Raw genomic sequence first — 26,095 nt, 5'->3', positions numbered from 1 at the left:
CTAAATGCAAACATCTGGACAAGACACAAGTGCATGGAGAGAGCTGATTGGGTGACTCAAGGGGAGCCCGGCTGACGATACCAGTTGAAGCTAAAGGCGTAATGACTAGATCGGGACGCAACAAAAAGGAAAAACAGGAAAACCAATCAATGCTATATAACAACATAGGAAATGGAAATGATCTGGACTCAATGTGAAATGAAAATCCACAAGCAAATCTGAAAGTATAGATTGCAGACATCCAAATTCAAAAATTGTCCAGAACAGGGCAGACGCAAGATGTCTCCGAGGTGAGATTACAAACAAACATAACGTGACATACAATATACATAGACGTGCCATTTCTATTATTTCGAATCACCCAAACCTACCTTGTGCATCAAAGTCTATCTGTCTCTCTGTCACCCTCTCCCATTAACACTTTCATGCACCCTGTAACATGATAACATGTTAAGCTGTCCGCTGTAGTAACCCGCTGTCCCTGAAAGGGTTAATGAGGCATCCATAGATGAATATAACCTTTAATAGCTTTTTGTTCAAATGGTGCACTTGCATTATCAAATGGGATCCGGTAATAAGATGTGCATTGCATGCACAACATTCATTTGAAAGAATAATAATAGCCGCAGAAATATACACTGTTGCAGTGTTTTAACGTCAATTGTACTGAGAAGTATTTCAGATATTTTGGTGGGTAGTCGGCATGATGCAGTACAACAGTACAGACTACAACCACAATAATAAACACATCAAAGTAATACTTCTCGGAAAAGGGTCGCTCAAAACCGATCTTCATCTTTTTTAAAGTCGTTGTGTTGAAGTTTTTGCTTCGGCACTCATTCGACGAGTGCAAGTGTACCTAATTTGGCAATTGAGTCAGAATGGCCAATTGGATCCAATTCTAAGGTTTGTCTTCATCTATCAAGTTCTCCCGGTCTCAGGACTTATTGTGGCCTTTTGTTGTCTTGCATTGCAGACCCCACCCCAGAAAGAGACAAAAACCCTGATCCTGGGAGAGACTCTGTCAATTCAGATGCGGACATGGACGGCAAAAGGCTGCGACTGTCGCTACACTCCCCCGTCCTCAGTCCTCTCAACAGGCCCATTGTGCCGGCGCGGGTGAGTAACACAACCTCATGTCATCTTTCGAGCCACTTACGTACAGACGCATGTACTGGGATACTAAGACATGAATTGAAACTTACTATTATTGCTTCAATCTTGACTTTCTGTATCTGTCTGCTGAACTGCATCTGCCTTGTCCAAACAGTAATATTCATTTGGGTTCCTTTCAGAACACTGAAAAGTCCAAAGAATGGTACAAGACAATGTTCAAGCAGATTCACAGGATACCCGGTAAGAGACAATTTCAACTCTTTGTACGCTAATGACATTTGCTGGTCACGTTTCCCTGCGCTTGTCCATACGCTGTGTGTTTGTGCATGTGTGTGTTGATGTCATACTGCGGCGTGTCTCTCCATCACTTCACTCAGAGACTATTGAGGAAAACCCTTACCGTCCCACCTACATGTTTCCTGAAAACTATGACATGAAATCAAAAGGTATTTTTTTGGGGTAGAATTCTATTCTCATTGACTTCGCTGATCTGACCCTGCACATACTACCACCTCTACTTATCGCTCTAATATAACATCCATCAACCACAAACCTAAGTGAATAACGTGTTTTTACTCTTGTCTAACAATCACTTGAAATACAGTACATGGCACAAAGAAGTGGCTCACCCGTGTCACTATTCTTACACTTTTAATATCTCACATTATCAATCTGCATCTGCTGCATTTCATCTCATAGTCTTTTGAGACCACCAAAAAATAATAATAATAATCTTACCATGTTTTAATGTTATTATATCATGGTAAAAGGATTCGTTTTAACCGGATAAAATTCAAGTTTGCAAAATGATTTTCTCAAAATGCTCCATAATGCCATAGTCGAGATGGATTTACAGTGTTTTGCAAAAGAGCTCTTCACATTGACACTCACTATATTGAGAGACATTTCGTATATTTTCCTCTCTCATTTCGCTAAAGGTAGCCAAGTCTTGAGCGACCCCTCAGTGGCAGTAGTTCTATGCTAATGCAAACTACATTTGTAAATAAAACACCTTGCTTACACTTTCTTGACACTGTGTGAATTAAAAAAGATGAGTGCTATAGAGATGGAAGGATGGAGGTTTGCAATGGCAGAGTTTCTGAAGCTATTCTAGTCCAGCATTGCCATTTGATTTAATTGTGCACGTGTACCTTCTGCATGTAGTTTATCGTTGTTGCCACTAGATGACGCTACAGGCCAACCACAACCACATGTTTTGCTCGGTCTAAATTGATTCTTGAAGCTGTCCATTAGAAATGTTAATAATCCGAGGTGGCTTTGTTCCCCTGGTTTATTTTTGATGCCGGTTACAAAAATGTCAACTTTTTTTCTAGCACATCACGATTTTGACATATTTTCATTTTTTTGTTTTTAAATTTGACCTCGAAAGTCTTGCGTAATGACGGATTTTATTATGCCCTGTAATTTATTGCTTTGAAGTTTCTGACCCTAACCTTTAATTTTTAAAGATAACCAAAAATATTATTTTTTAGTTTATTATTATTATTATTATTATTATGGAAAATTGATGTGCACGACCCAAAAAAATTTGTTTCGGAATAAAAAAAATCAAAAAGTTAATCTAAAAGAGTTTACTTGCCCCTCTGATTAAAAAAAATAACGCAAATTTGTTGACCTGCGCAATCACTGATTAAATGTTTGGCAGAGCTAGGCAGAAGTTTGTATTCGGATAACAGCTGATGGTTAATGACATTTGAGGCTGCATACCAATCCTACTTCAACACAGAACTGTGTGTCCCTCTCAGCACAACATGTGGTTCATGTCAGTTCTATTAATATTGTATATCGATCCATTTGTCGTAGTACTTGTCCTCATTGGGGTCATGGGTGAGCTGGAGCCTAACCCAGCTGACTATATGGGCGAGAGGCAGGATACACCTTCAACTGGCCCCCAGCCAGTTCTATTATTGTCGATGTTTATTTATAATGTCTCCTGGATGGGCAGTTTTTGCAATACTCTCGCCGTGATGCTCATTGATGCTTGGCTCCCATTTTAGCTCAGTAATGCTTCTGTAGAGTGCTTTGCATTGACACTCTTTGATTACATTTCGTGAACCTTTGATCATTTGTAGAGTGCGGAAAACAACGTTTTAGTGCCTTCTTCGCCTTTTTAAAAAGTTGCATCAGAAATACAGCACACCTACAGATTATTAATGGCTAAATATATTTCTAAATATTTGATTTTTGCTCACTAGAGAATGGTCCAAACCCCTATGGCTACTTGGAAGATGGTGAGTTTGGAAATTGATTTAACATACTAATCTCACTTCAAGTGAGGCATGAATAGACTTAATAGACATAGGTGTGGTTATTTACGTGTCTTTTTTTTTTTTTTTAAGTAAAAGGTGTGCCACGATCTCAAAGTGACACAGATGTTGGGTCAAGAGCAAGGTCGATGCCAGTGCCGACACGGTCCTCATCACTTAAGCCCTCTGCCAAGAGGTTTGTGTCCTCCATCTGCAACTTGCATCAACATCATAACGCCCTCGTGGAGAATAAAAAAGGCTTAGTCATTTCAGAAAAGGATATTTTTCAAATGAAAGTGAGTGAGTATTTCCATATTTATTTACAAAGTACATACATTCACCAATCACAACACTGATTGAATCATTTAAAATGAGACAATGTAATAGCCTTTAAAATAAGTAAGTTTACACTATGCTCAGTTGAGCATTATCATACTCAATGAATTATCTGTATCTGTATAATTGTGGGTATATGCAATATTTAGGGCAGTACAATTTTAGACTACTCTTTCACTCTGGGTTTTGAAATTTCATTATTATCCTTATTTTGAGATTGTGCGGGTGTGCTTAATTATCATCATTATGTGAAACAACTGGTGCGTCTTGCTTCTCAACTTTGTAAGGTGGACTGTTTGTTCCATGTGACTCCAGCTGCATCCGTCAGCACACACGCACACACACACACACACACATCCACATACACGCACACACACACTCTTAGAAGTTGGCAAAGGAGAATGTGCTTGTTGAGAGATGAGTGATGCAGGAGAACAGGTGATGGACGGATTAGAAGATTGGAAGCATTAACCACTATGGCTGTGGATGTCGAGGTCTGACCTTTCCTCCTTGATCATGAAGAAGTCAACACCTGAATACACGCTGTAAAACATGTGACGTGTGCCAACAAGAATGAAAATAACAAATACTGTTTCTTCCTGATTTTTTTTCTTCTGTTGTGGAATTCAACTGCGAAATGAAGCATTGTGCATTTCGTCACTGAGCCCCACTTTGTTTTACCTGACTACCAGTTAGGCTTAACCGCGAATTGAACAGTTCTGTTGTCTTTGAAGGGAGAGAAGCGCTGGGCTAATCATCAGAATATTTCGATTAAAAAAAAACATCTTAGCCAAAGATGGTTGCCATGGTGACTACATAATGAGGACCAGCTCTCTCCCATCCCATTCGCAACCCGCCCTGACTCTCGCCTCTCCACAGAAATGAGTGGGAGCCGCCGGATAAAAAGGTAGACACCAGGAAGTACCGCGCCGAGCCTAAGAGCATCTTTGAGTATGAGCCGGGGAAATCATCGGTGCTGAAGCTGGAGAGAACGGTATGTTAGCCACCTGCCTTGCTCTCTCTCTCTCTCTCTCTCTCTCTCTCTCTCTCTCTCTCTCTCTCTCTCCCTCTCTCTCTCTCTCTCTCCTTTTGCTCTCTCGCTGCATGTTGTGTGAGCAGCACCCCGCTCCTACATGCATCCATCCCCCACCCACCTCTGCATCTAAGCTCCCAAGTGGCTGCTTCGGCTCCGAAGGCAACAACGTCGTGCCGGGCACATTCCTAAAGGGTGTCCTGTTCCTTTGACAGATGATCCCATCTTACGTCGGGGAGGGGTATCGCTTACAAGGGGATCCATTGTCGTTCTTCTTCAATTTAAGGTTATTGGGCCGAATCGGCTCGCGGGGCAGACACAGTTCATGAATGCTCGGTGTTTGGCAAGAGGAATTGAAATGCTAACCTTTAGACATGTGCCGACCCAAATGTCAGTGTCCTTGATGGCTGTCCTTCTCTTTACATGAGGATTTGCTGCTTTGTCCTTGATTGACAGTGTGGTATAGACAATGATAACATTGACTCAAACGTTGCTGGTCTAATTCCAGTTGAGCATATCTAACACAGGATGCTAAGACTGTAATTGTTTCTGTAGTTAGTGTTTGTCTGAAGGTCTTGTTTGTTATCAGTCCTTTCCAGTTGTTCCGAGGCTGACAATTCCATTTCAGTTAGCAGCTCAGTTGGTCAATCTGTCGGGTTAAAAGTTGTTTTCCGTTACCTCATTGTGACACATATAGAACAGATATGGTATGAAAGAAGGGTGGCACGGTGGTCCAGTGGTTAGCACATCCGCCTCTCAGTGGAGAGGTGCGGGGTTCGAGTCTGGCTCTTCCTGTCTGAAATTTGCATGTTCTCCCTGTGGCTGCGTGGGTTTCCCCCGGGTTCCAAAAACATTCACCATAGGTTAATTGAACACTCTAAATTGTCCCTAGGTGTGATTGTGAGTGTGAATGGTTGTTCGTCTATGTGTGCAATTGGCTGCCAACCAGTTCAGGGTTGCCCAAAGACAGCTGGGTTAGGCTCCAGCACGCCCGCGACCCTTGTGAGGATGAGCGGATTAGAAAAGGGATGAATGTTCTGGAAGATTATGTTACAGCTCACGTTTGTCTCGATTTGCATGCTTTTTCATCATCGTTGTGTATCTGTTGATTATATCAAATGAAAGTGTAAAAACCAGCATCCTGGGGTAAATGACTTTTTTAAAGGATAGGTTCATTGATTATGGCAAATTGTAATACAAGCCTCCTTTATATAGCCCAAACGTAACATGTCAATTTATTAATGCAAATAAAAGCTCCAGGCTCTTAAAGGTGAGTCGGACCAGTAATTTTTTTTTCCAAGTCTGTACTTGTTACTTAGCAACTTCAAATTGACAGCACTCTGGGAGGTGACTTCTGACCAATATTTTAATCCCACAGTGAGTCTTTTCTTTTACACGATAAATTGTGATATTTGCCACAGCGATACTTTTTGAAAAAGCTATTCCCCCCAAATAATTAGCCGTGTTTTAATCAAATGTGAACCTATCCCTTAACAAGCAGAGCTCTTGGAGAAATCCTGAGATATCATGTCTGATGGCTCATTACCTTGGTGTGTTATTCCATGCTGTCTGAACTGTCTTCTCTTTGTCTTTCTCCTCCTGTTCCTCTTGTTGCCATGCCCCTATCGACTCAGGATGTATGTCCGGAAGATGTAGATTTAGAGAATGAGCCGTGGTATAAATTCTTTTCAGAGATGGAGTTTGAAAAAACGGTAAGTTGTCAGTGTATCTTATTTAATTGCATGTGATAACATCGATGCTTAAATAATTCCAAACAAGCTGTCTGTCTGTGACTCTGATTGCTACTTGTTTGCGAGCATATGAGGGGACATTGGATGCCCCCTCTTCAGGTGGATGCCAGGAAGTAAACACCCACCCTCGCCCCCTTTGCACGCCAATGCCCAGGAGAGCCAAAGCCAAGATTCAAACCCCAAACCTGATCAATAAAAAGTAGCTTTATAATATACTTTAAATATAAGGACTTGCGATAAAGTGTGAGCTTTATGTGACTTGCTTTTTAACTTCATACAAGTGTAAAAATAAATTAACCACTAATCAAAAATGTATATACTCATCGTTAACTTTGATGTGTAGTGGCAAATGGGATGAAGAATATTTTTCACATTCAATTCCTAATTTATTTATAATGTGGGCTTATTTTCAGTTTTGCCAAGAAGATGGCAGAGCCACTATAATTTCCATTTGCGGTTCAATGATATTAGCACACTCTTCCTCTGTCATGCCTGCACCCCTTTGTAGTGCCTTTAGAACACACACACACACACACACGCACACGCACACGCACACGCAAAAGGAAAAACAAAATTGTGGTGTTAGTCCTTTAGCCACTCACTAAGCTAAATTGGTGCATGATTGGCTGAGGTCATACACAAGGTCACGCAGAATGATGTTTTTGACCTACGCAATCTTTTCTGAGACTTCTTTGGCAGGATGAGGCAATAATTCAAGATTGGAGTTTATGATCTAATCTCTTGCCGTAAACACACCTGATATCGCTGGCTATTCTCAGTTGTGCCTAAAATAGTCAACTGAGATCTATTTTTACTCTCTTCAAGAGTGTTTGTCAGCATTATTTTTCTGTCTGTGTGTCTGAGTAAGCATCAGCTCAGGCAGAAATACTACCACTGTGCTGTGGTTTCGATAATTATACAGAGTAGGGGTCAGGAGAGTTTATTATTGAAGCTTGTGCAAGAAAGACCGAATAAAACGTTGCTTTAAATAATAATATTTTTTACTTCTTCCACATTATTAACTCAACTCACAAGAGTGAAACATTCTTTTTGAGGTGCACCCTGAGAGCATAGAGGGCAATTCATCCAGAAGTCACTCCCCACACCACACAGAGAGGCTGCCGGCCACTCAACAGGCCCCAGGATTATCCCAGGACCTTGAATAACAATTTCTGCCTGTGTGCCCCCTGGTATATTTACCAAGCTATCTAACTTGTAAAACAGACAAAGTTAAGGACATCCATGCCGCGGGTGCTTGGCACCAAACAAAAATGGTGCTGGCCAGTCACGAGCAGATGTAGTCCTCATTTTCGCCACCGCACCCTGGATCATATGAGGTAGCACCAGTGAATTCGACATGAGCTCATGTGCTTGTAGGGATTGAGTCTGCTGTTCCCATGGAGAACAGCTCCAAGTTAGTGGAAGTGTGGAGAAGGATTAGCACTGGAGGTGTTTGACTGTCAGCCTGGATTGATGCCCGATAAACTCGGCCTGATGACTACTCCTGTTTACTGTTAAAGTCACTTCAAAAGCGACACCCGGTATGAGGAGCGCTTGACCTTAGGATGTACTAACTCATTGGACTTTGACATTGGTACGCATGCATTATTACTGGAGGACAGAAGTGACTCAAGGCAGAAACTTCAGTGCTTAAGTGAAGCCCTTGTTGGCTCTTGCCCAGGAAGCTCTTGGAGTGCGGTGGACAACATCTTCTAATTAAAAAGTAGCACATAACATGTTCTTGAAAGAATGAAAGCCTGATTGGGCACGTTGTTGTAACACAGCCAGGAGCCTTTTTTTTTTTTAACCGAAAAAGCTAGTTTACTGCATTTATTGAGTATGCTTGAGTAGCAGTTTCTTTGTAAAAAATTGTAAAAATACAAATACATTAATAAATAAGTCTGCCCACATGAAAACTCATTTGCCGACTATCAACAAGTGACGGACAACAGTTACCTGTAACAATTCAGCGCACGCAAGGAAACGTAATTTCTGAAAAATCGACTCATGTTAGGAGATAGGGGCTTGAGGTCATACAAAGGCAAGAATTTACCACAAGCTAGGTTTGTGTGTACCATAGGACAATAAATTGACGCGTGTGTGTGTGCGTTTGTGTATGTGAGGATACTATCATACTTAACATTGCCATTATCATTACTTGGCTACCATGTCCTCTGAAACAGCCAACCAGCCTGTCAGGGGATGACTGACAACTGTTGACAATACCAAGAGTTGCCCTCTTGAATAATGTTAACAACTTGTGGATTCAGGAGCAGTTCTCCAAAACACAGTGGCAATTCCGGTCAAACAGTCTCACTGAGATACGTACATGACCGGGAGCTGGAATTCCACACGTCAGGATGAGTATTTTGCTCCGCTATAAGTGCCAGAGTGACTCCATCTGTTGAGCACATGCTGACGAGGGGGCTGTTGCCATACTGTCTCAGCGCTGAGTATCATGGAACCTCCCCCCTGACCACCTGACACCCCCTAAAGGAGGCAACATCGTAAGCCCACCGGCTCTTTGTACTTTCATATTTAACCTCTGTTATTCACTTAACCTTTACCTTTAAGCATTTAACGCTGATGCGATAAGTGGCGCATGGCTGCACCAGATCGCTCACACTGGGGGAGCTGGTGGTGCCATGAGAGCATATCAACGTACAGAAGGTGCTGGAAAGAATGGGATTCATGTTACCATGACCTACTCATGATGACTATTTTGAATATGAAATGGGCACACAGGAGCCTAGCCTCTGAGTAGCTGGGGACACCTGTTAGGAAGAATGGAATTCCGCAGAAACTTTGTCATCGTGTCAGTTCAATTCATTTTCAATCTTGATATAGTGGTTTGTGTAGTTTTCAAGTCAAGCAACCGTTTCTGCATAAGGTTATGTTTTTCAGTGATGAGCGTCAGATTATTATTATGATTTTTCTAACTTTTTGGAAAAGTGACACGAATTACGCATTGTAGAACTCATCTGATGAAGGTGACTTCACTCCTAATCAGCCTTCCGCACTTGTTTTCTTACACCGTTCCATTGAAGCTGAGCGTGTGTGTATGTGCGTGTGTGAGCCAGATCTTCAGGGGGATACAAGTCACGGAGGTGCAAGGAAGAGCATGAGATTATTCAATGACACGCGCATTCTCTCCAAGTTAACATGGAACATTTGGCTTTATAAATAGAACATCGACCTGGCAGCCTGATGTCCTGTTCTTATAAAGACAGACGTTTATTCTGATGGGTTATTAATGATCATTCTGCCCTGGCAACTAAGGAGAAAGGCATGTTGTGGCAAATGGGGTGTTGAGAATGCTCCTTGTCTGGCCAACGGTTCGAGAAGCGTGGTGGTGGAGAAGTGGATGTGGTATTAGCAGCGAGGCCGGTATGGCTGGGATGAGGATTGTGCAATCGTATTTGCAAACAACACTCGCGCTCATATTCCTAGTGCTCGTGTCACGTCCGTTATTTTTACCTGCTGTGACGTCTGAGAGGAGGAAAGCAGCAGAAACAGTGACCTAAAATTATAGCCTCACTCAAAGCGCTGCTGGGTGCTGCCGGAACACTGAATGGCCACTTTTGGACTCACTACTCACTACTCACAACTGCTCCTGCACTGATCAGTTATTGTTTTGCTTTTTGCCCTTCGACAACATTTTATCAGTCTGTTCTGAAATGTATTTTCCTGAATTCTTGCAACACTTGTGCCTCGAGTGTGGTCCAGAGTTTCAAAAGTGTGAGTGTGTAATTCGGCCTGTTTGCACCACCAGCTGGTTAATTGTCCTCCGGTCTGCTCGAGTGGTAATGAGAGTGACTCAATACCAGACAAAAGAGAACGGCTTCACCGGGAGACAGCAGGCCATTGGCTAAACCTGTGACAGCCCCCTCCCCGCATGGGCGCCCCCTGACTGATGCGAACCCATCCGCCCACTCACACACCCCTCCCCTTCCTCCACTCTCCTCACTGCCGTCCCCGCCCCCCTCTAACTTGCATGCAGGCCAAAACACATGCGTTCTCCTACTTGGTGCCAAGCCCAGTCCGGAGACGCTAAGAGCGCAGGGTGCTGGAGACTGAAAGCCACATCAGCGAGTGAACAACAGAGAGGAAAAGCGAGAAAAGAATTTGGCCATTGCTAATGTGCCTGCCTCTGTTCTAGCTGGAGGAGACCATCCTGTGGATCTATCAATGACTTCTTTGTTTGCTTTGTTGCAGAGTGCCCCCTCCTTCAGCCCCCTGGAAACAGCCTCCGACCTGAAGAACTAGTGAGTTCATGCTTCTCAATCTCATACCAATACTTGGGCTCACTTGCCCCTTCCACTACGCTAATTATTATTCCGGCATGTTGTGGGGGATAAATGTCAGTGCGAGACTGCTCCCCCTTCGGCGGGGGATTCCTGCTTCCTGAGGGGAACCTTTGAATTAGGCGGTAAGCTACCAGAACACGGTGTTCTCTGTTTATGTTTGCTAATTTTGGACAAGGTAGTGCTTGGAGAGTGGCGTTTGTGTCGAGGGGCATGGCTGCTATGTGGTGATTTATGGATTGCATCAGTATTAGACACCAACCTGTATGTCACGAGGATAGCTGCTGTAGAACATCAAAACTGTTATCTCCTGCAAGAATTAACCAGCGACTGGATTATTTAAAGTACACAGACAGGTCCATTGTCTTATTCGCTTTCCTCTCTGTTTGTAATAAAATGTAAAACATCTACTGGGAAAGAGTTCTTTTCCCTCCCCTTTTTTTGTTCGCACCAACTCCCGTCTGGTACTCGCATTATGTCGTTACGAGTTTCCTATTTATGGTCTTGAATTGGAATGGTCACTGATTTGTTTTTAAATTTGAAGAAAGTGTTTCTCGGTCGGTTGCTCGGATGCAAGTTCGTGCTCACTAACATTTTCCAAAGGAAACCACAGCGCCACAAGTAACTTAGTTCAAAGTCTCATACCAGGGTTTTTTTCCCCTAAGTTGTTGAGAGAATGTCATGTGAAGTTGCTATTTGATTTTAAAACACAAAACATCTGAATGAATGAATGAATGTAGTTTGTGTGTACAAGGCATTTGCATTGACAGGAAAAATAAACAAGTTAGCTGGGGTAGTGGGATTGCTAAAAAAAAAAAAAACTGTTGACAGTAAGTTCTGAAGTCATCCCTATATCCAAAGTAAAAGAGGATCTTAGGTCAGTGTTTTGGCCCGGCAGCATCCTGTCTTGATCTTCCCAGAACCTCCTCAAGAAGTTATCTTGGATCTCACATTGCTTCTGAATTTAAGCCACAGCACTCCTTACTTACCGAGAGCCAACATGATTTTATTGGCTTGCTGCAGTCGGGAATTCACATATTTTTCCAGCAGTTTGAAAAGAGCTTCTTGTCACGGTAGTGGACAAGCACCGTAAAGAATCCATGCATGTTGCCAAGCTTGTAAAACTCTGACTTGGTAGATACAAAACCCACTTCACCAATGGACAAAATTTTCCTTTTGACAGAGGAGGACAGAAATCGAATGCTTGTTTGCTGCCAGTGATCCAAGAGGCCCTGTCGGTTTAATGACCACCTTTTTCTTGAAATAGAGCAGCGCCATGAGTGGCACGTGAGCAGAAGAACGAGAGTGAACATGAGACATCATGCAACTGTAAGGGATGATACGCTATGCGGGAATTTATAGGAACATCTGATATATTGGCCTTTACGGAATGCCAAAATATCTGTGGTTGTGAGTGCTTTCCCTGAAAGAGCTACCTGTAAATTCTGCACTCAGGTTCATCTCATTATTTTGACTTCCGCAAGTCTCCCAAGGCAGGAATTCCCTCAAGACATCCTAAATAAGAACCATATGGAAGCTCACTGCCGAATTAGTATCTTTCTGTTTATCATCAAAACACTCCTCTGAATGAACGAACTTTAATATGCTGTCTGCGTTCCACTGTCTAGCTCCTCCAGCAAGTCTGGACACAATGAGGTGGAGAAGGATGGAGGATCATCCGAAAATGACCCTGTGGCTTCAGAATGTGACCGTCATGTTTACAAGACTGTCCTGGAAGGCGGTGATATTCCCTTACAAGGTCTACGAGCCTTAAATAAGCGCCATGGCAGCTCATCCTCCCCTAAAGGTATATACCGACCAATTAATATGGACACAAGTGTGTATGGTAGATGTGCATGGACATCAGGGTTAGACAGCCCCTTAGGTCGTTTGTGTAAAACGAACATTGAGCTATAAAAACATTGATGATGAACATGTGTTTCCGTTCTGCTGGAGTCCGCACATCTTTGCTTCCAGGCTTCACAGCTTTAGTCAATCACCCCACAGCATTCATCCCCAGTCACTTTTGATTTATTACCAATGACACGGATGATAACATTACTGGACATCTGCTTTGGAAAACATTTAAGGGCGAAATGAGGTTGTCTTTCTCAGACTACGGAAGCTAACCTTGGGGAGTGTTTCCCTTCATGCTGCAGTCGCTAGGCAGGTTTAGGTTGGGCAGGACTTCAGTGTCTTCCCTCGTCATAGAACAGAGACCCGGGGAGGGGATGGATGAGAAGGGATGAGTGAGATAAAAAAGATATGTGCTCTGCAAAACCGGGGGGGGGGGGGGGGGGGGGATAAACAGGAGGGACACAGAGGGTGGGCATGCCGGAGGAAGTCAGCTGTCAGTTTGAGGTCAGTGGCCGGAATGTCTGAGCACATGGCCGGAGAGTCAAACATTGTGGGAGGAGAAAAGATGGAATGCAAGGAAGCGAGAGAATGGGCAGATCAGGCGCATGATCCGGCACTGTTACATCACACCGTGGCAGACAGTTGAGTTGTTTCTACGTTACAATGTGTTATGTCAACAAAACTGATCAATGAGCAGAAACCTCCTGCGAGGCTTAATCTGTGGGGGCACCTAGAACCCCAGATAATGATTGCAATATGTTTTTTTGTTTGTTTTTTGTTTTCTTTCAAAAGGTTTAATCACTGTCATTTTTTAATATACTGTAATGACACATGATTTTTTGATTGTCTAGTCTGTGGGTTTGCAAATATTTTACACCAAGTACCACCCAAAAAAATACTTGGCTCTCCAAGAACCATCATAATGAACACCATTAAAATCCATGAAAGTAGTAGGCCCCAGTGTTCATCAAGAATAAGATGGGCATTTAGGAAAATTGATAACTATTTTAATAATGGTTCAGTCCAAATGTCTTGCACATAAAAGTTAAATAAACATCGTACCTAAATGCAAATTCTAAAAGATTAAATGCAAATGTATTGTCCCAGCAAGTTAAATACAACTGAAAGGTACATAACAAATGTATTTAACTGGATATTTTTACTTATTTATTCTTTTATTTATTTAGGTTGAGATACTTTATTGCACAATGTACAGTACGAACATTGAACTCAGTGATTATTTTGCATACCACTAGAGGGAGCCAACTTGGTCACATTTTGTACGTTTCACGTTTTTCCATGATAATTTTCACATTTTTACAAGACATGTTTTTACATGATAATGTTCACGTTTTTACATAAGCGTCATGTTTTTACATGATCATTGTCATGTTTGTACACGACAAGTATCACAAATTTTAGATGATCATTTTAATGTTTTTGGTCCATTTCATGTTTTTTTTTTCCCTCCCTGATGTGGCAGCAATACGCTTCCGTACCGATATAATAATGCTCACCTTTAAAAAAAAAAAATCATGACAAAACTAGAGATGTTTGCCTGAAAGAAGGTAATCCTAGGCCTGGATAAAATGTGGACAGCCTTTTTGCAATTATTTTAAATTGTAATACAGAAACATAGGCATGTAAACAAATGTAAATTAGCTCAAACCCACATTAAATTCTTTCATTGCACTTTCAAGCCCAAGACCGTGCATACACACAGCAAATATCTTTTGTTCCATCTATTTGAGGCTGTGATAAATGCCTTTTTTGATGTTGAGAAATTTACAAGCATTATCAAATGTAATGGATCTTTGTAAGAACAGCCCCGTTTGAAAGAAATATACAGTATAAAAAGAGAGTTCTGTTCCAGCTTCCACACTGTCCGTTTAGAGGCTCGTGCTCTAAATGCATTTGCTACTCTAGTCAAATGACAAACACCAGACGTCCAAACTTTCCCATTCGACTCAGTCACTGTTCACCAGGCTCACTGTTGAACAAATTTACCAAAGCTGCCACATGCTCCTGTTAAAAAAACAAACAAACAAAAGCTTTCTTTATCATCATTTTTCAAAAAACAGAACCTCTTGCTCCATTATGAAGGCATTTTTATTGCAGAATAGATAACTTGCCACATGCTTTGGTTTATAATATCAAGCGGACATCTCCCATGTGTGTTTATTAGTACAGCAGATGAGAGGTGGCAGATGGTTCACTTATGCTGCAAACGTGTGTCACAGCATGTGAAAGTGTTGTGTCATTTCCCGCTCCCATCTGGATCACTATGGATAGTTCAGAAAGCTAGGAGGTAGTTTACCCTGACCAATAATTCGTATTTCCAAACACCCAAAAAACAAGCATTGCCATCACTCATCTTAATGCAAATGTAGGGCATTCATAGGGCATGTTGAGGGAAACGTTAACATGAATATGAAATAGGTTAAATGCAATAATTTTTAATCTTGTTTTGAAAGTATTGATACTGCAGTCAGAGTTCGGATTCCTCCGCAACCTCCATCGCATAACATTTCACTGCATACTGCTATTAACACTTTGTTTCATGTTTATGTTCTCCTCCTTTATGTCAAATCTACTAGCATTTCACAGAGCACAGTTTTTCATCTTACACTGTGCTGTTTCGATTGTGGTCATCTATAACTTGATGTACACTGCATCAAGTCTGCCCTATAGCCTCAATTGAATCAATTGCTTTACTCTCGAACTGTGGCTAATTCTGTTTTAGCGTGTTTGTGGGTGAACCTGTGACCATTGTAATCTAATATGCTGTTTATTCTGTTGTCCTGCATGCTTGCCAGTGGATTATAAAGGTGGGAATGGCTGTTTAGACTCACCCTACCCCTCTAAAAATAGTCAATCGGTTCTTGCCAGTCATGCAATAGCTAACCAATGTAAGAGTAAGAAGCCCCTTTCTGCTGCCAAAGCTTGCATACCCCAAATCTTGCCGTCCAAATTCAAGCCCAAACTGCTGCCGTCTGGTGGTGACATCCAGGAAAGCATCACGCGACCTGTGAAGCAACCCAAAGCGCACAGCTGTGAGGATCTGTACACAAGTACATGTGATCGTGACAGAGCTGGGACAGAGGTGAGGGAGGGGTGTCACTATTCAGACTCCTGTGCTGATGGCCTCAGGGAAGTTTCCCCTGCAGTGAGGAGGAGTGCGTCAGAGTTTTCGAGCCTGTACAAGATCATGCATCACATTCAGCGGCCCAGATCAGTGGGCTGCAGCCCCCAAGGGAGCGTCCGCAGCCTGGCTTATCTCTTTGAAGGGGAAAAAGCGAACGGGGATGAAAAGTCCGAAGCTGATGGTGGTAAAATTACACGGGACACTGTTTTGTCACGGGTCACTGAGTTTGAAATGTACATTCAACAGTCCAGTCTGACACCCAGTCGTTCCTCCTCGTTGCCCACGCTGAACTCCAACTACATCCATAGCCCAGAACGTGCTGCCTCTCTCTACCTGCCCTCTGCGCTGTCAGCTGAGAGTCTTTTGGTGGTGGACAACTCCCAGACAGATGCCTGCTCTCCTGTGGAGGCAGGTGGAAACGACACGGAGGAGTCCTTTTCACCCGGGAATAAAACTGTGGAGGAGGCAGCCTCCCCCTCAAAGGATGGAGGCCAGGTTAGGGCCGAGTCGGCTTCTTCTGTTGATCCTGAGGTTGTACAAATCTTAAAGAAGAGCTCCACAGAGCAGAACCACTCGGCTCCTAGTGGAACAAAGAGTCCCTCCGCCCTGCCTCCAATGTCTTTCCCACTGCACCACCACCATCTGCACCATATGAACCACCATCACTTCCCCCTTAAACCCACGAAATGCAAAGGGCCCTGTCCAGCTTCCTACACCCGCTTTACTACTATTCTAAGGCATGAGAGACAGCAGGCCACAGCTCAGCAAGAGAAATCAGCACCACCAGAGAAGAAGACCATGCTGCCTCGGAATCTCTTGCTCATGGGCCCCGCCCCTTTCAGGTTACGGAAGAGCCTCCACTCCCAACATCCTCGGAGGACACTATCGGCCACTAAAGTGATAATAGGCACTCAGAGACCCCACAGCACATCTCCTGAGCTCAAACCTCTCATACCTCAGCGTCTGTCCTCCCTGGAGGTCCTGGAGAGGCTGAGTAATGGAGAGGGTGACAATTGTGAGCAGCTGAGTAACGGACAGGGCCTGGACGCCAACGGGAACCTTCTGCAGCCGCTGGCAGCTCACCACAGAGGTGGCTATCTCCATTCCATCACAACTGTCATCCTCCTCCCTTCCTCTGTGCCTCACTCATTCAGCTCAACACTTCACCTTGTCTCCCGTCTCAACACACCACCATCCATCTTTATTCTAAGTGGTGTTTTTACAAAGTCACAGTCAAGCCTCCGTGTCTTTTGGCGTGTGGTAGTTGATACTCCTCCATTCAAATGTGAATCACTATGGTTCCAGCTACGCACAAGAGTGACTGTTGGAGGTTGAGGCAGCTTTTTAATAACGTGTCCTTAGTCTCCTGGTGGCATCAGATTTGAGTCGCACGCAAAGCAGTATCCCACCCGATAATACTTCCTGCTTTGTTTGTCAGAATAAGCAGGTACACTACTTAATGTACAAGGTAAATAAAGAATATACAGTAATATCCATCCATCCGTTATCCATAAATATGTTTGTTGTGACCCTTGCTGGTACGCAAAAGGAAACTGCAAATAAGCCGCTGCAGTCAAACGTACCGTATTGGCCCGAGTATAAGATGGCCCTGATTATAAGACGACCCCCTCTTTTTCAAGACTCAAGTTTGAAAAAATACTTTTTGAACACCAAATTAATTTTTATACAGAAAATAATTACAGTGCATCTGAAACAAATGATTATAACAATATATTTGAGAGAAAAAGCATGTTATCTTGCCTCATTCAAATCTTAATATCTGAACATTTAAATATGTAAACTAAAGTGCAATCACATCCGTAAATGAATGGCTTCTGGTTTTTGAAATGTAAATTACAGTACATCATAACTTCTCCTCAGCTGCCGGTTAACCTGGCCGATCAACCCACTTTTCTCCAGATTGTCGCTACGTTTCTCCATTTTCTGTTATCTCTTCTGTTATTTTCTTCTCTTTTCTTTCTTACCGCTATGTTTTATTTTTCTTCTTCGTGCTATCGCTATTTTTATTTTTATTCTTCGTGACAGAGGTTCACTTTGGCCTGGGGAGTCAAGTTCAGCATTCGCTTCAATGATATCTGGCGCCATCTAGCGTCGTGAATAGGTATAATGTCTAGACCCCGAATATAAGTCGACCCCCACTTTTTCAGTTTTATTTCAATGCAAAAAACACCGTCTTATATTCGGGCCAATACGGTAGTAATCAGACTTTCTAGTTACAAATGTAAAGATTATTGTCTGGAGGCTTGTAGATCAATGCCACAACCTAGTTGCATTTTGGCCAAAGCAAATTAGGGTACTTATTTTTGTTTCCTGAATCTGTACATTTTTTTTTTTCATGAACACATTTATTTGATCATTCTGTATTCATTCCTTTTCTCCTTTGTGCATGCTGAATGGAGTTTGCCATGTGTGGGTTTTGGTTTTGTGTGAGAGGGATTATGTTCGTTTAATCATTATCTAATGCTTATCTTTTGATTTTACTCATTGGAATCAGATATTTGACTGCAATATCATCTTATTCGCAATGTTTTCTTCTTCCATTGCGTTTGTCTCGAAGAAGCAAATTCCTCACAGTGTCCAACTCTTTTTGTTTCTTTTTGTTAGACTTATCCCCAGCGCACGGAGAGAGCCAGGATGAAGTGCTGAGGAGGCGTCATGGGGACAAAGAGGTGATTTTTTGTTTTGTTTTGTTTTTTGCATTTATACGTAAGTACTAAAGGGTGTGCTGGAAACTAGAACGAGGAGGCATGTGTTCAACAGCTCTGTTACTGTGTCACACTTTAAGGGGAGCCTTATCTAGAGGGAAAAACAGTCTGTTTCCTTGGCAGAAAATGTTGGAGGAGCAGCGGCGGCTCAAGCGGGAACAGGAAGAGGCTGACATAGCGTCAAGACGTCACACTGGCATCGTCCCAACGCATCACCAGTTCATCACCAACGAGCGCTTTGGAGACCTGCTCAACATAACAGATAACACAGAGAAACGGAAATCTGGCATGGAGGTACAAATACAGGCCAGGTCTGTTGCAAACAGGAAAAACACCGCAGCTGCTTTGTCAGTTAGCATATGAGTCAGGCTTGGGGGGGAATGGGAAGCGTCGGGATGGCTGATGGTGGGGAACTATTGGGGTTTTGGTGATGTCTTGTCAGCAGTTGGTCTGCATACTTGTCTGCCTTTTTCCTGCTGGTCAGAACATTAGTGTGAGCAGCAATAGGAAATCCATTTTTGGTCGCTGGATTTATAATTGAATCACATTACGCATAGGTAATTGTCTTCTGCATACAGTATAAACTGGACACTCACTATACACACTTCATTAAGTGTACAAAAACGTCTGCTTTTACAAAGATTATACTGGTCAATTTTAATCAACGCAGTAATGTTTATATAACTAGATTTATTTTTATGGTTGTTTTACAGTAGTATAGAACTGAAATACACCTTCCTAGTGGGGTTGCTACTATTTCACCCATTTATGTGGCTAAATATGGATCACCTTCAATCACCTATTTGACAATCTTACACAGGGGTCACCACCCATTTTGAAACTGAGAGCTACTCCTTGGGTTCTGATTAATGCAAAGGGCTTTTATGTTGAGAGAGCATTTGCTCAAACTATTTTTAATTATGTTATTCTTAATAAGGAACGGGGCTTTTTTCTACAATAGTTCAGGAAATCACAATATCCGATCACTGGTGACTTATTTTGAGAACAGGCCTGCGGGCTGCTCATATGATCCTCGGTCGCTACTTGTTACCCTAACCCTGATCTAAAGGCTGAATTTAATGATACTTTTCTGTAGCATCTTAAGAAAACCTTTATTAGTCTCGCAATGGAGAAATTCCCAATTCACAGCAGCAAAGTTATGAAAGGAAGAAGTAGAACAACAAAATATAGGAGCTGCTGGAAAGGCAGCCACTCTCGCGGCGCCATTTTGAAGTCAAAATAACAAAAATAACACAGCACAACACATAGGACACAGACAGTCGTACAATCTTCACCACTTTTCTGCATACACTTTGTTGTCTGAAGCAGTTATAGATGAAAGAGGAGAGGATCAAAGTGTCCTTTCACCAGTGGGTCAGAGACGTCATGCTGAAAATGTGCACACGTCTGCTACAAGCTAAGTTTTGAAAGCAAACGCGAAGCTGTAGCGTCCATTGACGAAAAGAGATGAGTTCACTTCTCCTGTCCCACGTAATCCGCTTCAAACTCCAAGCCGCGACTCCCAGTTCCAAATCCGCATCGGCGCTCCGCGCTAACGCTCCTTTCTTCTCATCGTCGGCTCCTCAAGCCTTACATCCATCCAGCCGCAGACCGTTCAACAGCACCGATCTCTCCGCTGAACAAAGCGGGGCTGTGAAAAATGCTGCCCATTACAGGTGCAAGACACAAGCGCCCCGGGACTGTCCAGCAACAACAGTCAAATGGCGCCGACATTCCTCCCCATCAAAAACAGTGCTGGTATACCCATGCTGCCGAGAAGGCGCAACCACCAAGCACAGAGTCTCCTCCTAAATGAATGTCGTGGCCAAAAAATGCTGAAAAAAGTCCACATCAGGTCCACACGACGTAACAACAAACACAAAGTGACAAAACAAACACAAAAACAACAACAAAAAAGCAAGGCTCATGAGAGCACTTGCCGACGGCTGCCTACTCGGGCGCCATCTTGACTTCAATCTTCCGACATTGTGCTAATATCCACAATAAATGTCTACTCAGATACTGTAAATAATTCCCTGGTATTACCAGTAGTTTCACTTCTTTCTGTTGCAAGCTATGACTCCTCTCCTCTGAGAGGCCAAATAGTACAAATCACCTGGACAAGCTTGTGACATTTTGCATCCTGTGTGTTCTAAATGACCAACAAATTTTATGTTGTGATCACCATTCTATATGCACTATGACAATAAGCATGAATATGATTGAAAAAACAGGCTTATAGTTAAAGGGGAGATAAAATTGACTTTTTAAGGTTTATAGCGGAATTCACCCCCGTTCACAGTTAAATTACCTCATGTTGGCTTCAAGGCAAACAGAGCTGCATTAAGTCTTATTTATTTCACAGATTCAAATTCGATAACAACGTTAGCTGCTGAAATGCGGCACTTAATTGCTTTGTGAAGAGGTGCCGGTGGCAGGAGGAGGTGTTTGTGTTTGGTGATATAACTTTTGCATCCACGAAACGATTTAATTGTTTTGAAGCTAAAGGCCACTCTCGTGTTTTCCACACTCAAGGCTCTTCTTGTGAAAGCCTTGGATGAGACAGATTTGCTCCTAAAACGAGACAATCTCTCCTCACCAGTTACACCAGAAATATGCTGTAAAATGTCTATAAGTCCCTGTGGTATTTTCACAAAAGCATGTGTTGGAGGACAATCAAGTAGGGGGAAACGTGTTGTTGTGGAAACGGCGGAATCCCTTCACCATCCTCCACTTCCCCATGTAATTAAGACATCTGGGACCTGCTTTAAATTATGAACGTCTCCTGTCAACACCATTAATTAATTGTCTCTCCTATGTGTGTCTACACAGAGAACTCCAGCCATGGCACGCTTCGACTTCAGAGCGGAAACTCTAAAGTAAGCGCACGTAATCAGAATTTACAATTACAATGCATGTGAAGGGTAAAGATGATCATTCAAGCATCATACCAACCAATATTTTCCCAGTACAATACATGAGAATCTAAAGCCTCATAATGTTTAATTGATCTTGGAGTCAGTTTCCCAATAAAGCGTCTTGAGTGATAATCTGAAAGAGACGCTGTATCAAACTATCCTCATGTATTCTCTTGATGTCGATATTTACAGGAGTAATGGTGTTGGTGTTAGTGTTGGTAGATGCTGGGGCAAGTTGAGTAAATGCCAATGATGTTATTTCTTAGTATCATGCACACACACAAAAAAAAATCATCCAACATCGATGTGCAGGAGTATTATGTAGTTACTATTTTGTCAAATATAATATCTGCGATTTTATGTTATTTAGATTAAATCTATCTGCAAAATCTTTTTAGGGAATTACCATTTCAGAAGGGAGACATCGTTTACATCATTAGACAGGTGGATCAGAACTGGTACGAAGGAGAGCACCACGGAAGAGTTGGGATTTTCCCTCGAAGCTATGTTGAGGTACTGTGACTCACGACGCTTACTGTTATTTTATTTGTCTTGTCAGAACTTTTTTTTTTTTTGGTGATCCAACTTCTACAATGTTTTTCTTGCTCAGTTAGACTTGTTATGTGTTTCCCTAATTGCACAGCTCCTGCCCCCCACTGAGAAAGCACAGCCGAAGAAAAGTGTCCCAGTGCAGGTGCTGGAATACGGTGATGCCGTTGCCCGCTTTAACTTCACAGGAGACACGGTGGTGGAGATGTCATTCAGAAAGGTATGACAAACGTGTGGAAGCACTTCCATACATCACACAAAATTCAAGTGAATTGGAGGCACTCATATAGAGTATGCCTGATGATTCAGGATCTGACATTTTTTTTAGCCCAGTTCTGGTGGCCATGTCAGAACCAGCACTGGCCCTGATTTAAAACAGTACTTAAAATTCTTAATTATATACCTATCTGAGATGAAATAGTGAAGTGCGTGTTCTCAACGGCCAAAATGCATCCGCGTACAGGGCATCAAACCAGCCGCTGAAAAAAGATTTGCCACAGTCTCCATTAAATGCATAATGTGATTTAAAACAATACTTAACAAAATTCATAATTATATATGTGTCGGCCTATCAGTGGATGAACCGGAGAAGCATGTCGTTTTAGTGGCCAAAGTGCACACAAATACTGAGCGTCAGTGGGCCATCAATGCAGCTGCTTTCAAAAATATCCACACTCTCCACTTCCCAGTATATAGATATTGTGATTTTAAAATAAAATGTAACAATACTTACAATTATAAATATTCAGGCCTATCTGCCTTTGGATGAAATAGTGAAGCTTGTAGACTCAATGGCCAAACTGCGCATGAGTACATCTGTGGCACACAATGCGCCAGCAAATGAGGGTGATCAAATATGCACAGATGAATAAAACTCAAAATATTGAATACTGTATTACATATTCAAAAAGCAAGAACGTGTTGATTTCATTTCATTTATATATCACTGGCATCAGACGGATTCCTTGTATCTCCAAAATCATCACTTTTCAAGAAACCACAAAAACGGTGTGTTTGATCAATCATTAACATTGCCTCATCAAAGAGAGCAAACCATTTTCAACACTTAAGATTGGTCACTAAGTTGTAAAAATAACACCCACATAGATGTATGAAAAGACGTGAAATTGACCAAATTGTGACTTTTGAGGTTTCGGCCCAACACCAGTGTGATATGAAATTTGTACTGGTGGCCCGACCCGGTCACATGATGACCCGGCCCATCAGGCCACTGTTAATGTGAGACCCTGTGATTTACAGCCCAAAAATGTGTGCAGGGGGAAAGGATCACGCTGATTCGGAGAGTGGATGAGAACTGGTATGAAGGTAAAATCTCGGGCACAAACCGCCAAGGCATCTTCCCTGTCACCTATGTCGAAGTGCACAAACGACCACGTGTCAAAAATGGCTTGGATTACCCAGACCCGCCTCTCAGCTCCTCGCCACAGCGCAGCACTAATGCCTCCCCTCAGGTAAGGACCCACAACATGACTTCTGAACTTCACAAAGTTCGATTCCATCTTTGCGCACAACTTTTAATTTTCATTCTCCCGTCTTGTCAATGTGTCTCCTCTTTTTTTTTTCCATTTTCTTCCTCTCACACCCGCCTCGTCTTCTATAAAAAGTTGTATCGTAATCGCCTGACCACTTCGCCCCTGCCGCTTCCTCGCTCGCCCTGCCGCTCCGTGTCCCCAGAGGTCCATGCCGTGTCCTCCGAGTGGATCTCTCTGACTGTGGGAGGTGGAAGCCCGCCTGCCGCCCCAACCCCACCCTTGCCTCCTCTGCCCACTGTTTCTTACCGCTGCGGCGAATACCTGCCCCCTCCTTACTCTGCCAGCCCTGTGCCACCCATCAGCAGCAGCCCATACTGCATCTCTCCCGTGACCTCGCCATCTGCCTCCCCACTGCCCCCGCCGTACCCACCCAGGCCCAATTCCGCCACTCCTTTCCTCACTTTTACTCCTCCTCAGGGGGAGGGCTTCCTGCTTTCCCCACCCTCAGCACATCTGTCTCGTAGCATTAGCCCCTGTGGCGGGCCAGTGTTGGAAGGTTGGCTTAGGGCGGAGGGCGAAGGTGCAGAGGGGTGCGGCGGCAGCTGTGCCGCCCCCGGGAGCAGACAAAATAGCCCTGCAGAGGTACCTTTGGCATGGTGTGCCGTGATTATAGTTCAGGCTCACTCTGCGATCTTGTGACCCTTCAATTTGGTCTTTGCTGACATAGCGTGGCTAACATTTTGGTGTGGAAGACATGTTTAACATGAGTGTTTTGGCCATTGGCTTAGAATAGAAACCTCACCGTGGTGCTGACAGTTGCAGGTCTGCATGTTGTGTACAACTAACGCACAAGTGTTAATGGCGATTGATGCTTGTGTTCCTTGATTTTCGAGTTTTCAAAGAAGTCAACATTGATTGCATCTCATCATGCATTTCCGTCTGATCGTTTGGTGAAGGGGTCATTCACACTAGCTGCATATGAATTAGTCGAAAAGAATTTATCTGACTAAAGGATGGATAAAAACAGGTCTCTTTTCCAAAACACGATAAATGCCAGAAGTCTATCTTGCCATGTCATCCTGATGAGAAAAAGACTGTATTTTTTTCCAACATGTTCAGACTGAGAGAGATTTTTTTTAATCGTTGTCAAATTTGTAGCTCTGTGTGAATAAATAAAGTTTCCTTTGAAAAATCTAAATGGATTTAAAACACTTTGAAAAAAAACTGTTCAAATTGTTGCAGCAGGTGGATGGAAACCGTGGTGTGTTCTTTTGGGACGAACGAAGCTGTTATTTATTTTGGAGATTAGTCAGCTGTCCTTTGCCTTGCAGCTTGCGCGGAATGACATTGATCATCATGGGCGGAACTCCAGAAGTCCCGTCATGCTGTTTGATATCCATGACAACAACGTCAACTCATTTGCGGTAAGTTTCTTGACCATTACATGTTTTATTTCAATTCTGTCTCATTTAATTTTATTTACTGTAAAATTCAAACTCATTTCCTTCATTCACCTACTCTGTTTCGAGTCGTCCTTATTAATGCTCACAGTGCTCCTTGACATTAAAACGCAATATTCAAGAGCTGCATCTTTTTTTTTTAAATACTGCATGCAAATAACATCTTCTAAGTTAAAATACATGAACTAATATTTCATTTTTCCTGTACATGAACTCACACTAGTGTCTTGCCTTTCCATGCTTTCCTTCCTGGTCCCCACCATGCTCTGCTCCTCTGTGGCTTTTAACGGATCACTTCCTTTTCCTCCTTTCTACTTACTGGGCCTCTCCTTCCTGCCTCAATTCTGCCACCTCACTCTTTTAACTCCTTTCTCTACTCCCCAACTTTCAACCTAAACCTCTGCTGGGACTCGCCTGCTTGTCCTACTAGGAGGCAGTGTGTAATGAGATCTTGAATATAGCTGAGACCTCAGTGAGGTACTGCGGCACGTTGTCCCACCACCCTCTCAACGCACTACATAGACTGCACTCCCATCCCAGTAAACAATCTCTGATCATTTCCCAGCAACCCCTGTCCCAAAGCAGCAGCCCAGAGCCCAGCCGTCTCAACTGTGCAATGTAAGTAGGATCTACCAGCATGTACATTTGCGTTTCACATCGACAACATATGGACAGAATTATCGCGACATGAGGTCATTTCATCTATAGAAAGTGTACACGGCATCATAAACGGAGGTGCTCCCTTCTTTGCAGCTATAATATCATCCACTCTTAGAATGGAAGATGAAGGTGTTTTATTCCAAAGCATACCACAGCATTTGTACAGGTGATGGATTGAATTGGCATGTATGGCAGCTAATGCTGAATGCTGTCAAAAAAAGCCATACGGTGTTCACGATGTGATTTGTCATTGGTTTGACTGAATCTTCTTCACTGGTCTCAAGTTGTCTGTCTTCGCCGTAATGTTTACCAGTGTCCTCCTCTGCTCCACTCCAGTTTCCAAGCTCTGTACAGTTATGCCCCGCAAAACGAAGACGAGCTTGAGCTGCAGGAGGGAGATCTCATCAGCGTCATGGAGAAGTGTGATGACGGCTGGTTTGTTGGTATGTACCGCAGGCCTCACATTCCTGACAAATGCAG

The 26,095-nt window shown here is 42.9% G+C and overlaps 1 protein-coding gene across 5 annotated transcripts in view; it reads left to right on the top strand.

Annotated features, from left to right (window-relative positions):
• The window catches only part of sorbs1 (sorbin and SH3 domain containing 1), a 44,064-nt gene that overhangs the window by 15,221 nt on the left and 2,748 nt on the right, over nucleotides 1–26,095 (top strand). For 2 of the 5 annotated variants that reach the window (XM_086121530.1, XM_086121529.1), the window contains 19 exons: nucleotides 977–1,119; nucleotides 1,296–1,356; nucleotides 1,494–1,562; nucleotides 3,333–3,368; nucleotides 3,477–3,579; nucleotides 4,599–4,713; nucleotides 6,387–6,464; nucleotides 10,719–10,768; nucleotides 12,436–12,614; nucleotides 18,435–18,499; nucleotides 18,659–18,829; nucleotides 21,368–21,414; nucleotides 21,852–21,966; nucleotides 22,097–22,222; nucleotides 23,280–23,474; nucleotides 23,628–24,137; nucleotides 24,827–24,919; nucleotides 25,386–25,573; nucleotides 25,952–26,058. In XM_086121530.1, the coding sequence (XP_085977656.1) occupies nucleotides 977–1,119; nucleotides 1,296–1,356; nucleotides 1,494–1,562; nucleotides 3,333–3,368; nucleotides 3,477–3,579; nucleotides 4,599–4,713; nucleotides 6,387–6,464; nucleotides 10,719–10,768; nucleotides 12,436–12,614; nucleotides 18,435–18,499; nucleotides 18,659–18,829; nucleotides 21,368–21,414; nucleotides 21,852–21,966; nucleotides 22,097–22,222; nucleotides 23,280–23,474; nucleotides 23,628–24,137; nucleotides 24,827–24,919; nucleotides 25,386–25,573; nucleotides 25,952–26,058 (2,451 nt within the window). Of the gene's footprint in view, nucleotides 1–976; nucleotides 1,120–1,295; nucleotides 1,357–1,493; nucleotides 1,563–3,332; nucleotides 3,369–3,476; nucleotides 3,580–4,598; nucleotides 4,714–6,386; nucleotides 6,465–10,718; nucleotides 10,769–12,435; nucleotides 12,615–15,480; nucleotides 16,900–18,434; nucleotides 18,500–18,658; nucleotides 18,830–21,367; nucleotides 21,415–21,851; nucleotides 21,967–22,096; nucleotides 22,223–23,279; nucleotides 23,475–23,627; nucleotides 24,138–24,826; nucleotides 24,920–25,385; nucleotides 25,574–25,951; nucleotides 26,059–26,095 lie in introns of all 5 variants that reach the window. The other 3 variants (XM_086121531.1, XM_086121532.1, XM_086121533.1) reach the window with 2 other exon arrangements.

This window comes from Hippocampus guttulatus, chromosome 10, assembly GCF_054856545.1.
Source record: "Hippocampus guttulatus isolate MCC_2025c chromosome 10, RoL_Hgut_1.0, whole genome shotgun sequence".
NCBI classification, from domain to species: Eukaryota; Metazoa; Chordata; class Actinopteri; order Syngnathiformes; family Syngnathidae; genus Hippocampus; species Hippocampus guttulatus.
The sequence above is the reverse complement of the archived record's forward strand: the minus strand, read 5'-3'. Positions and strand labels throughout refer to the sequence as shown.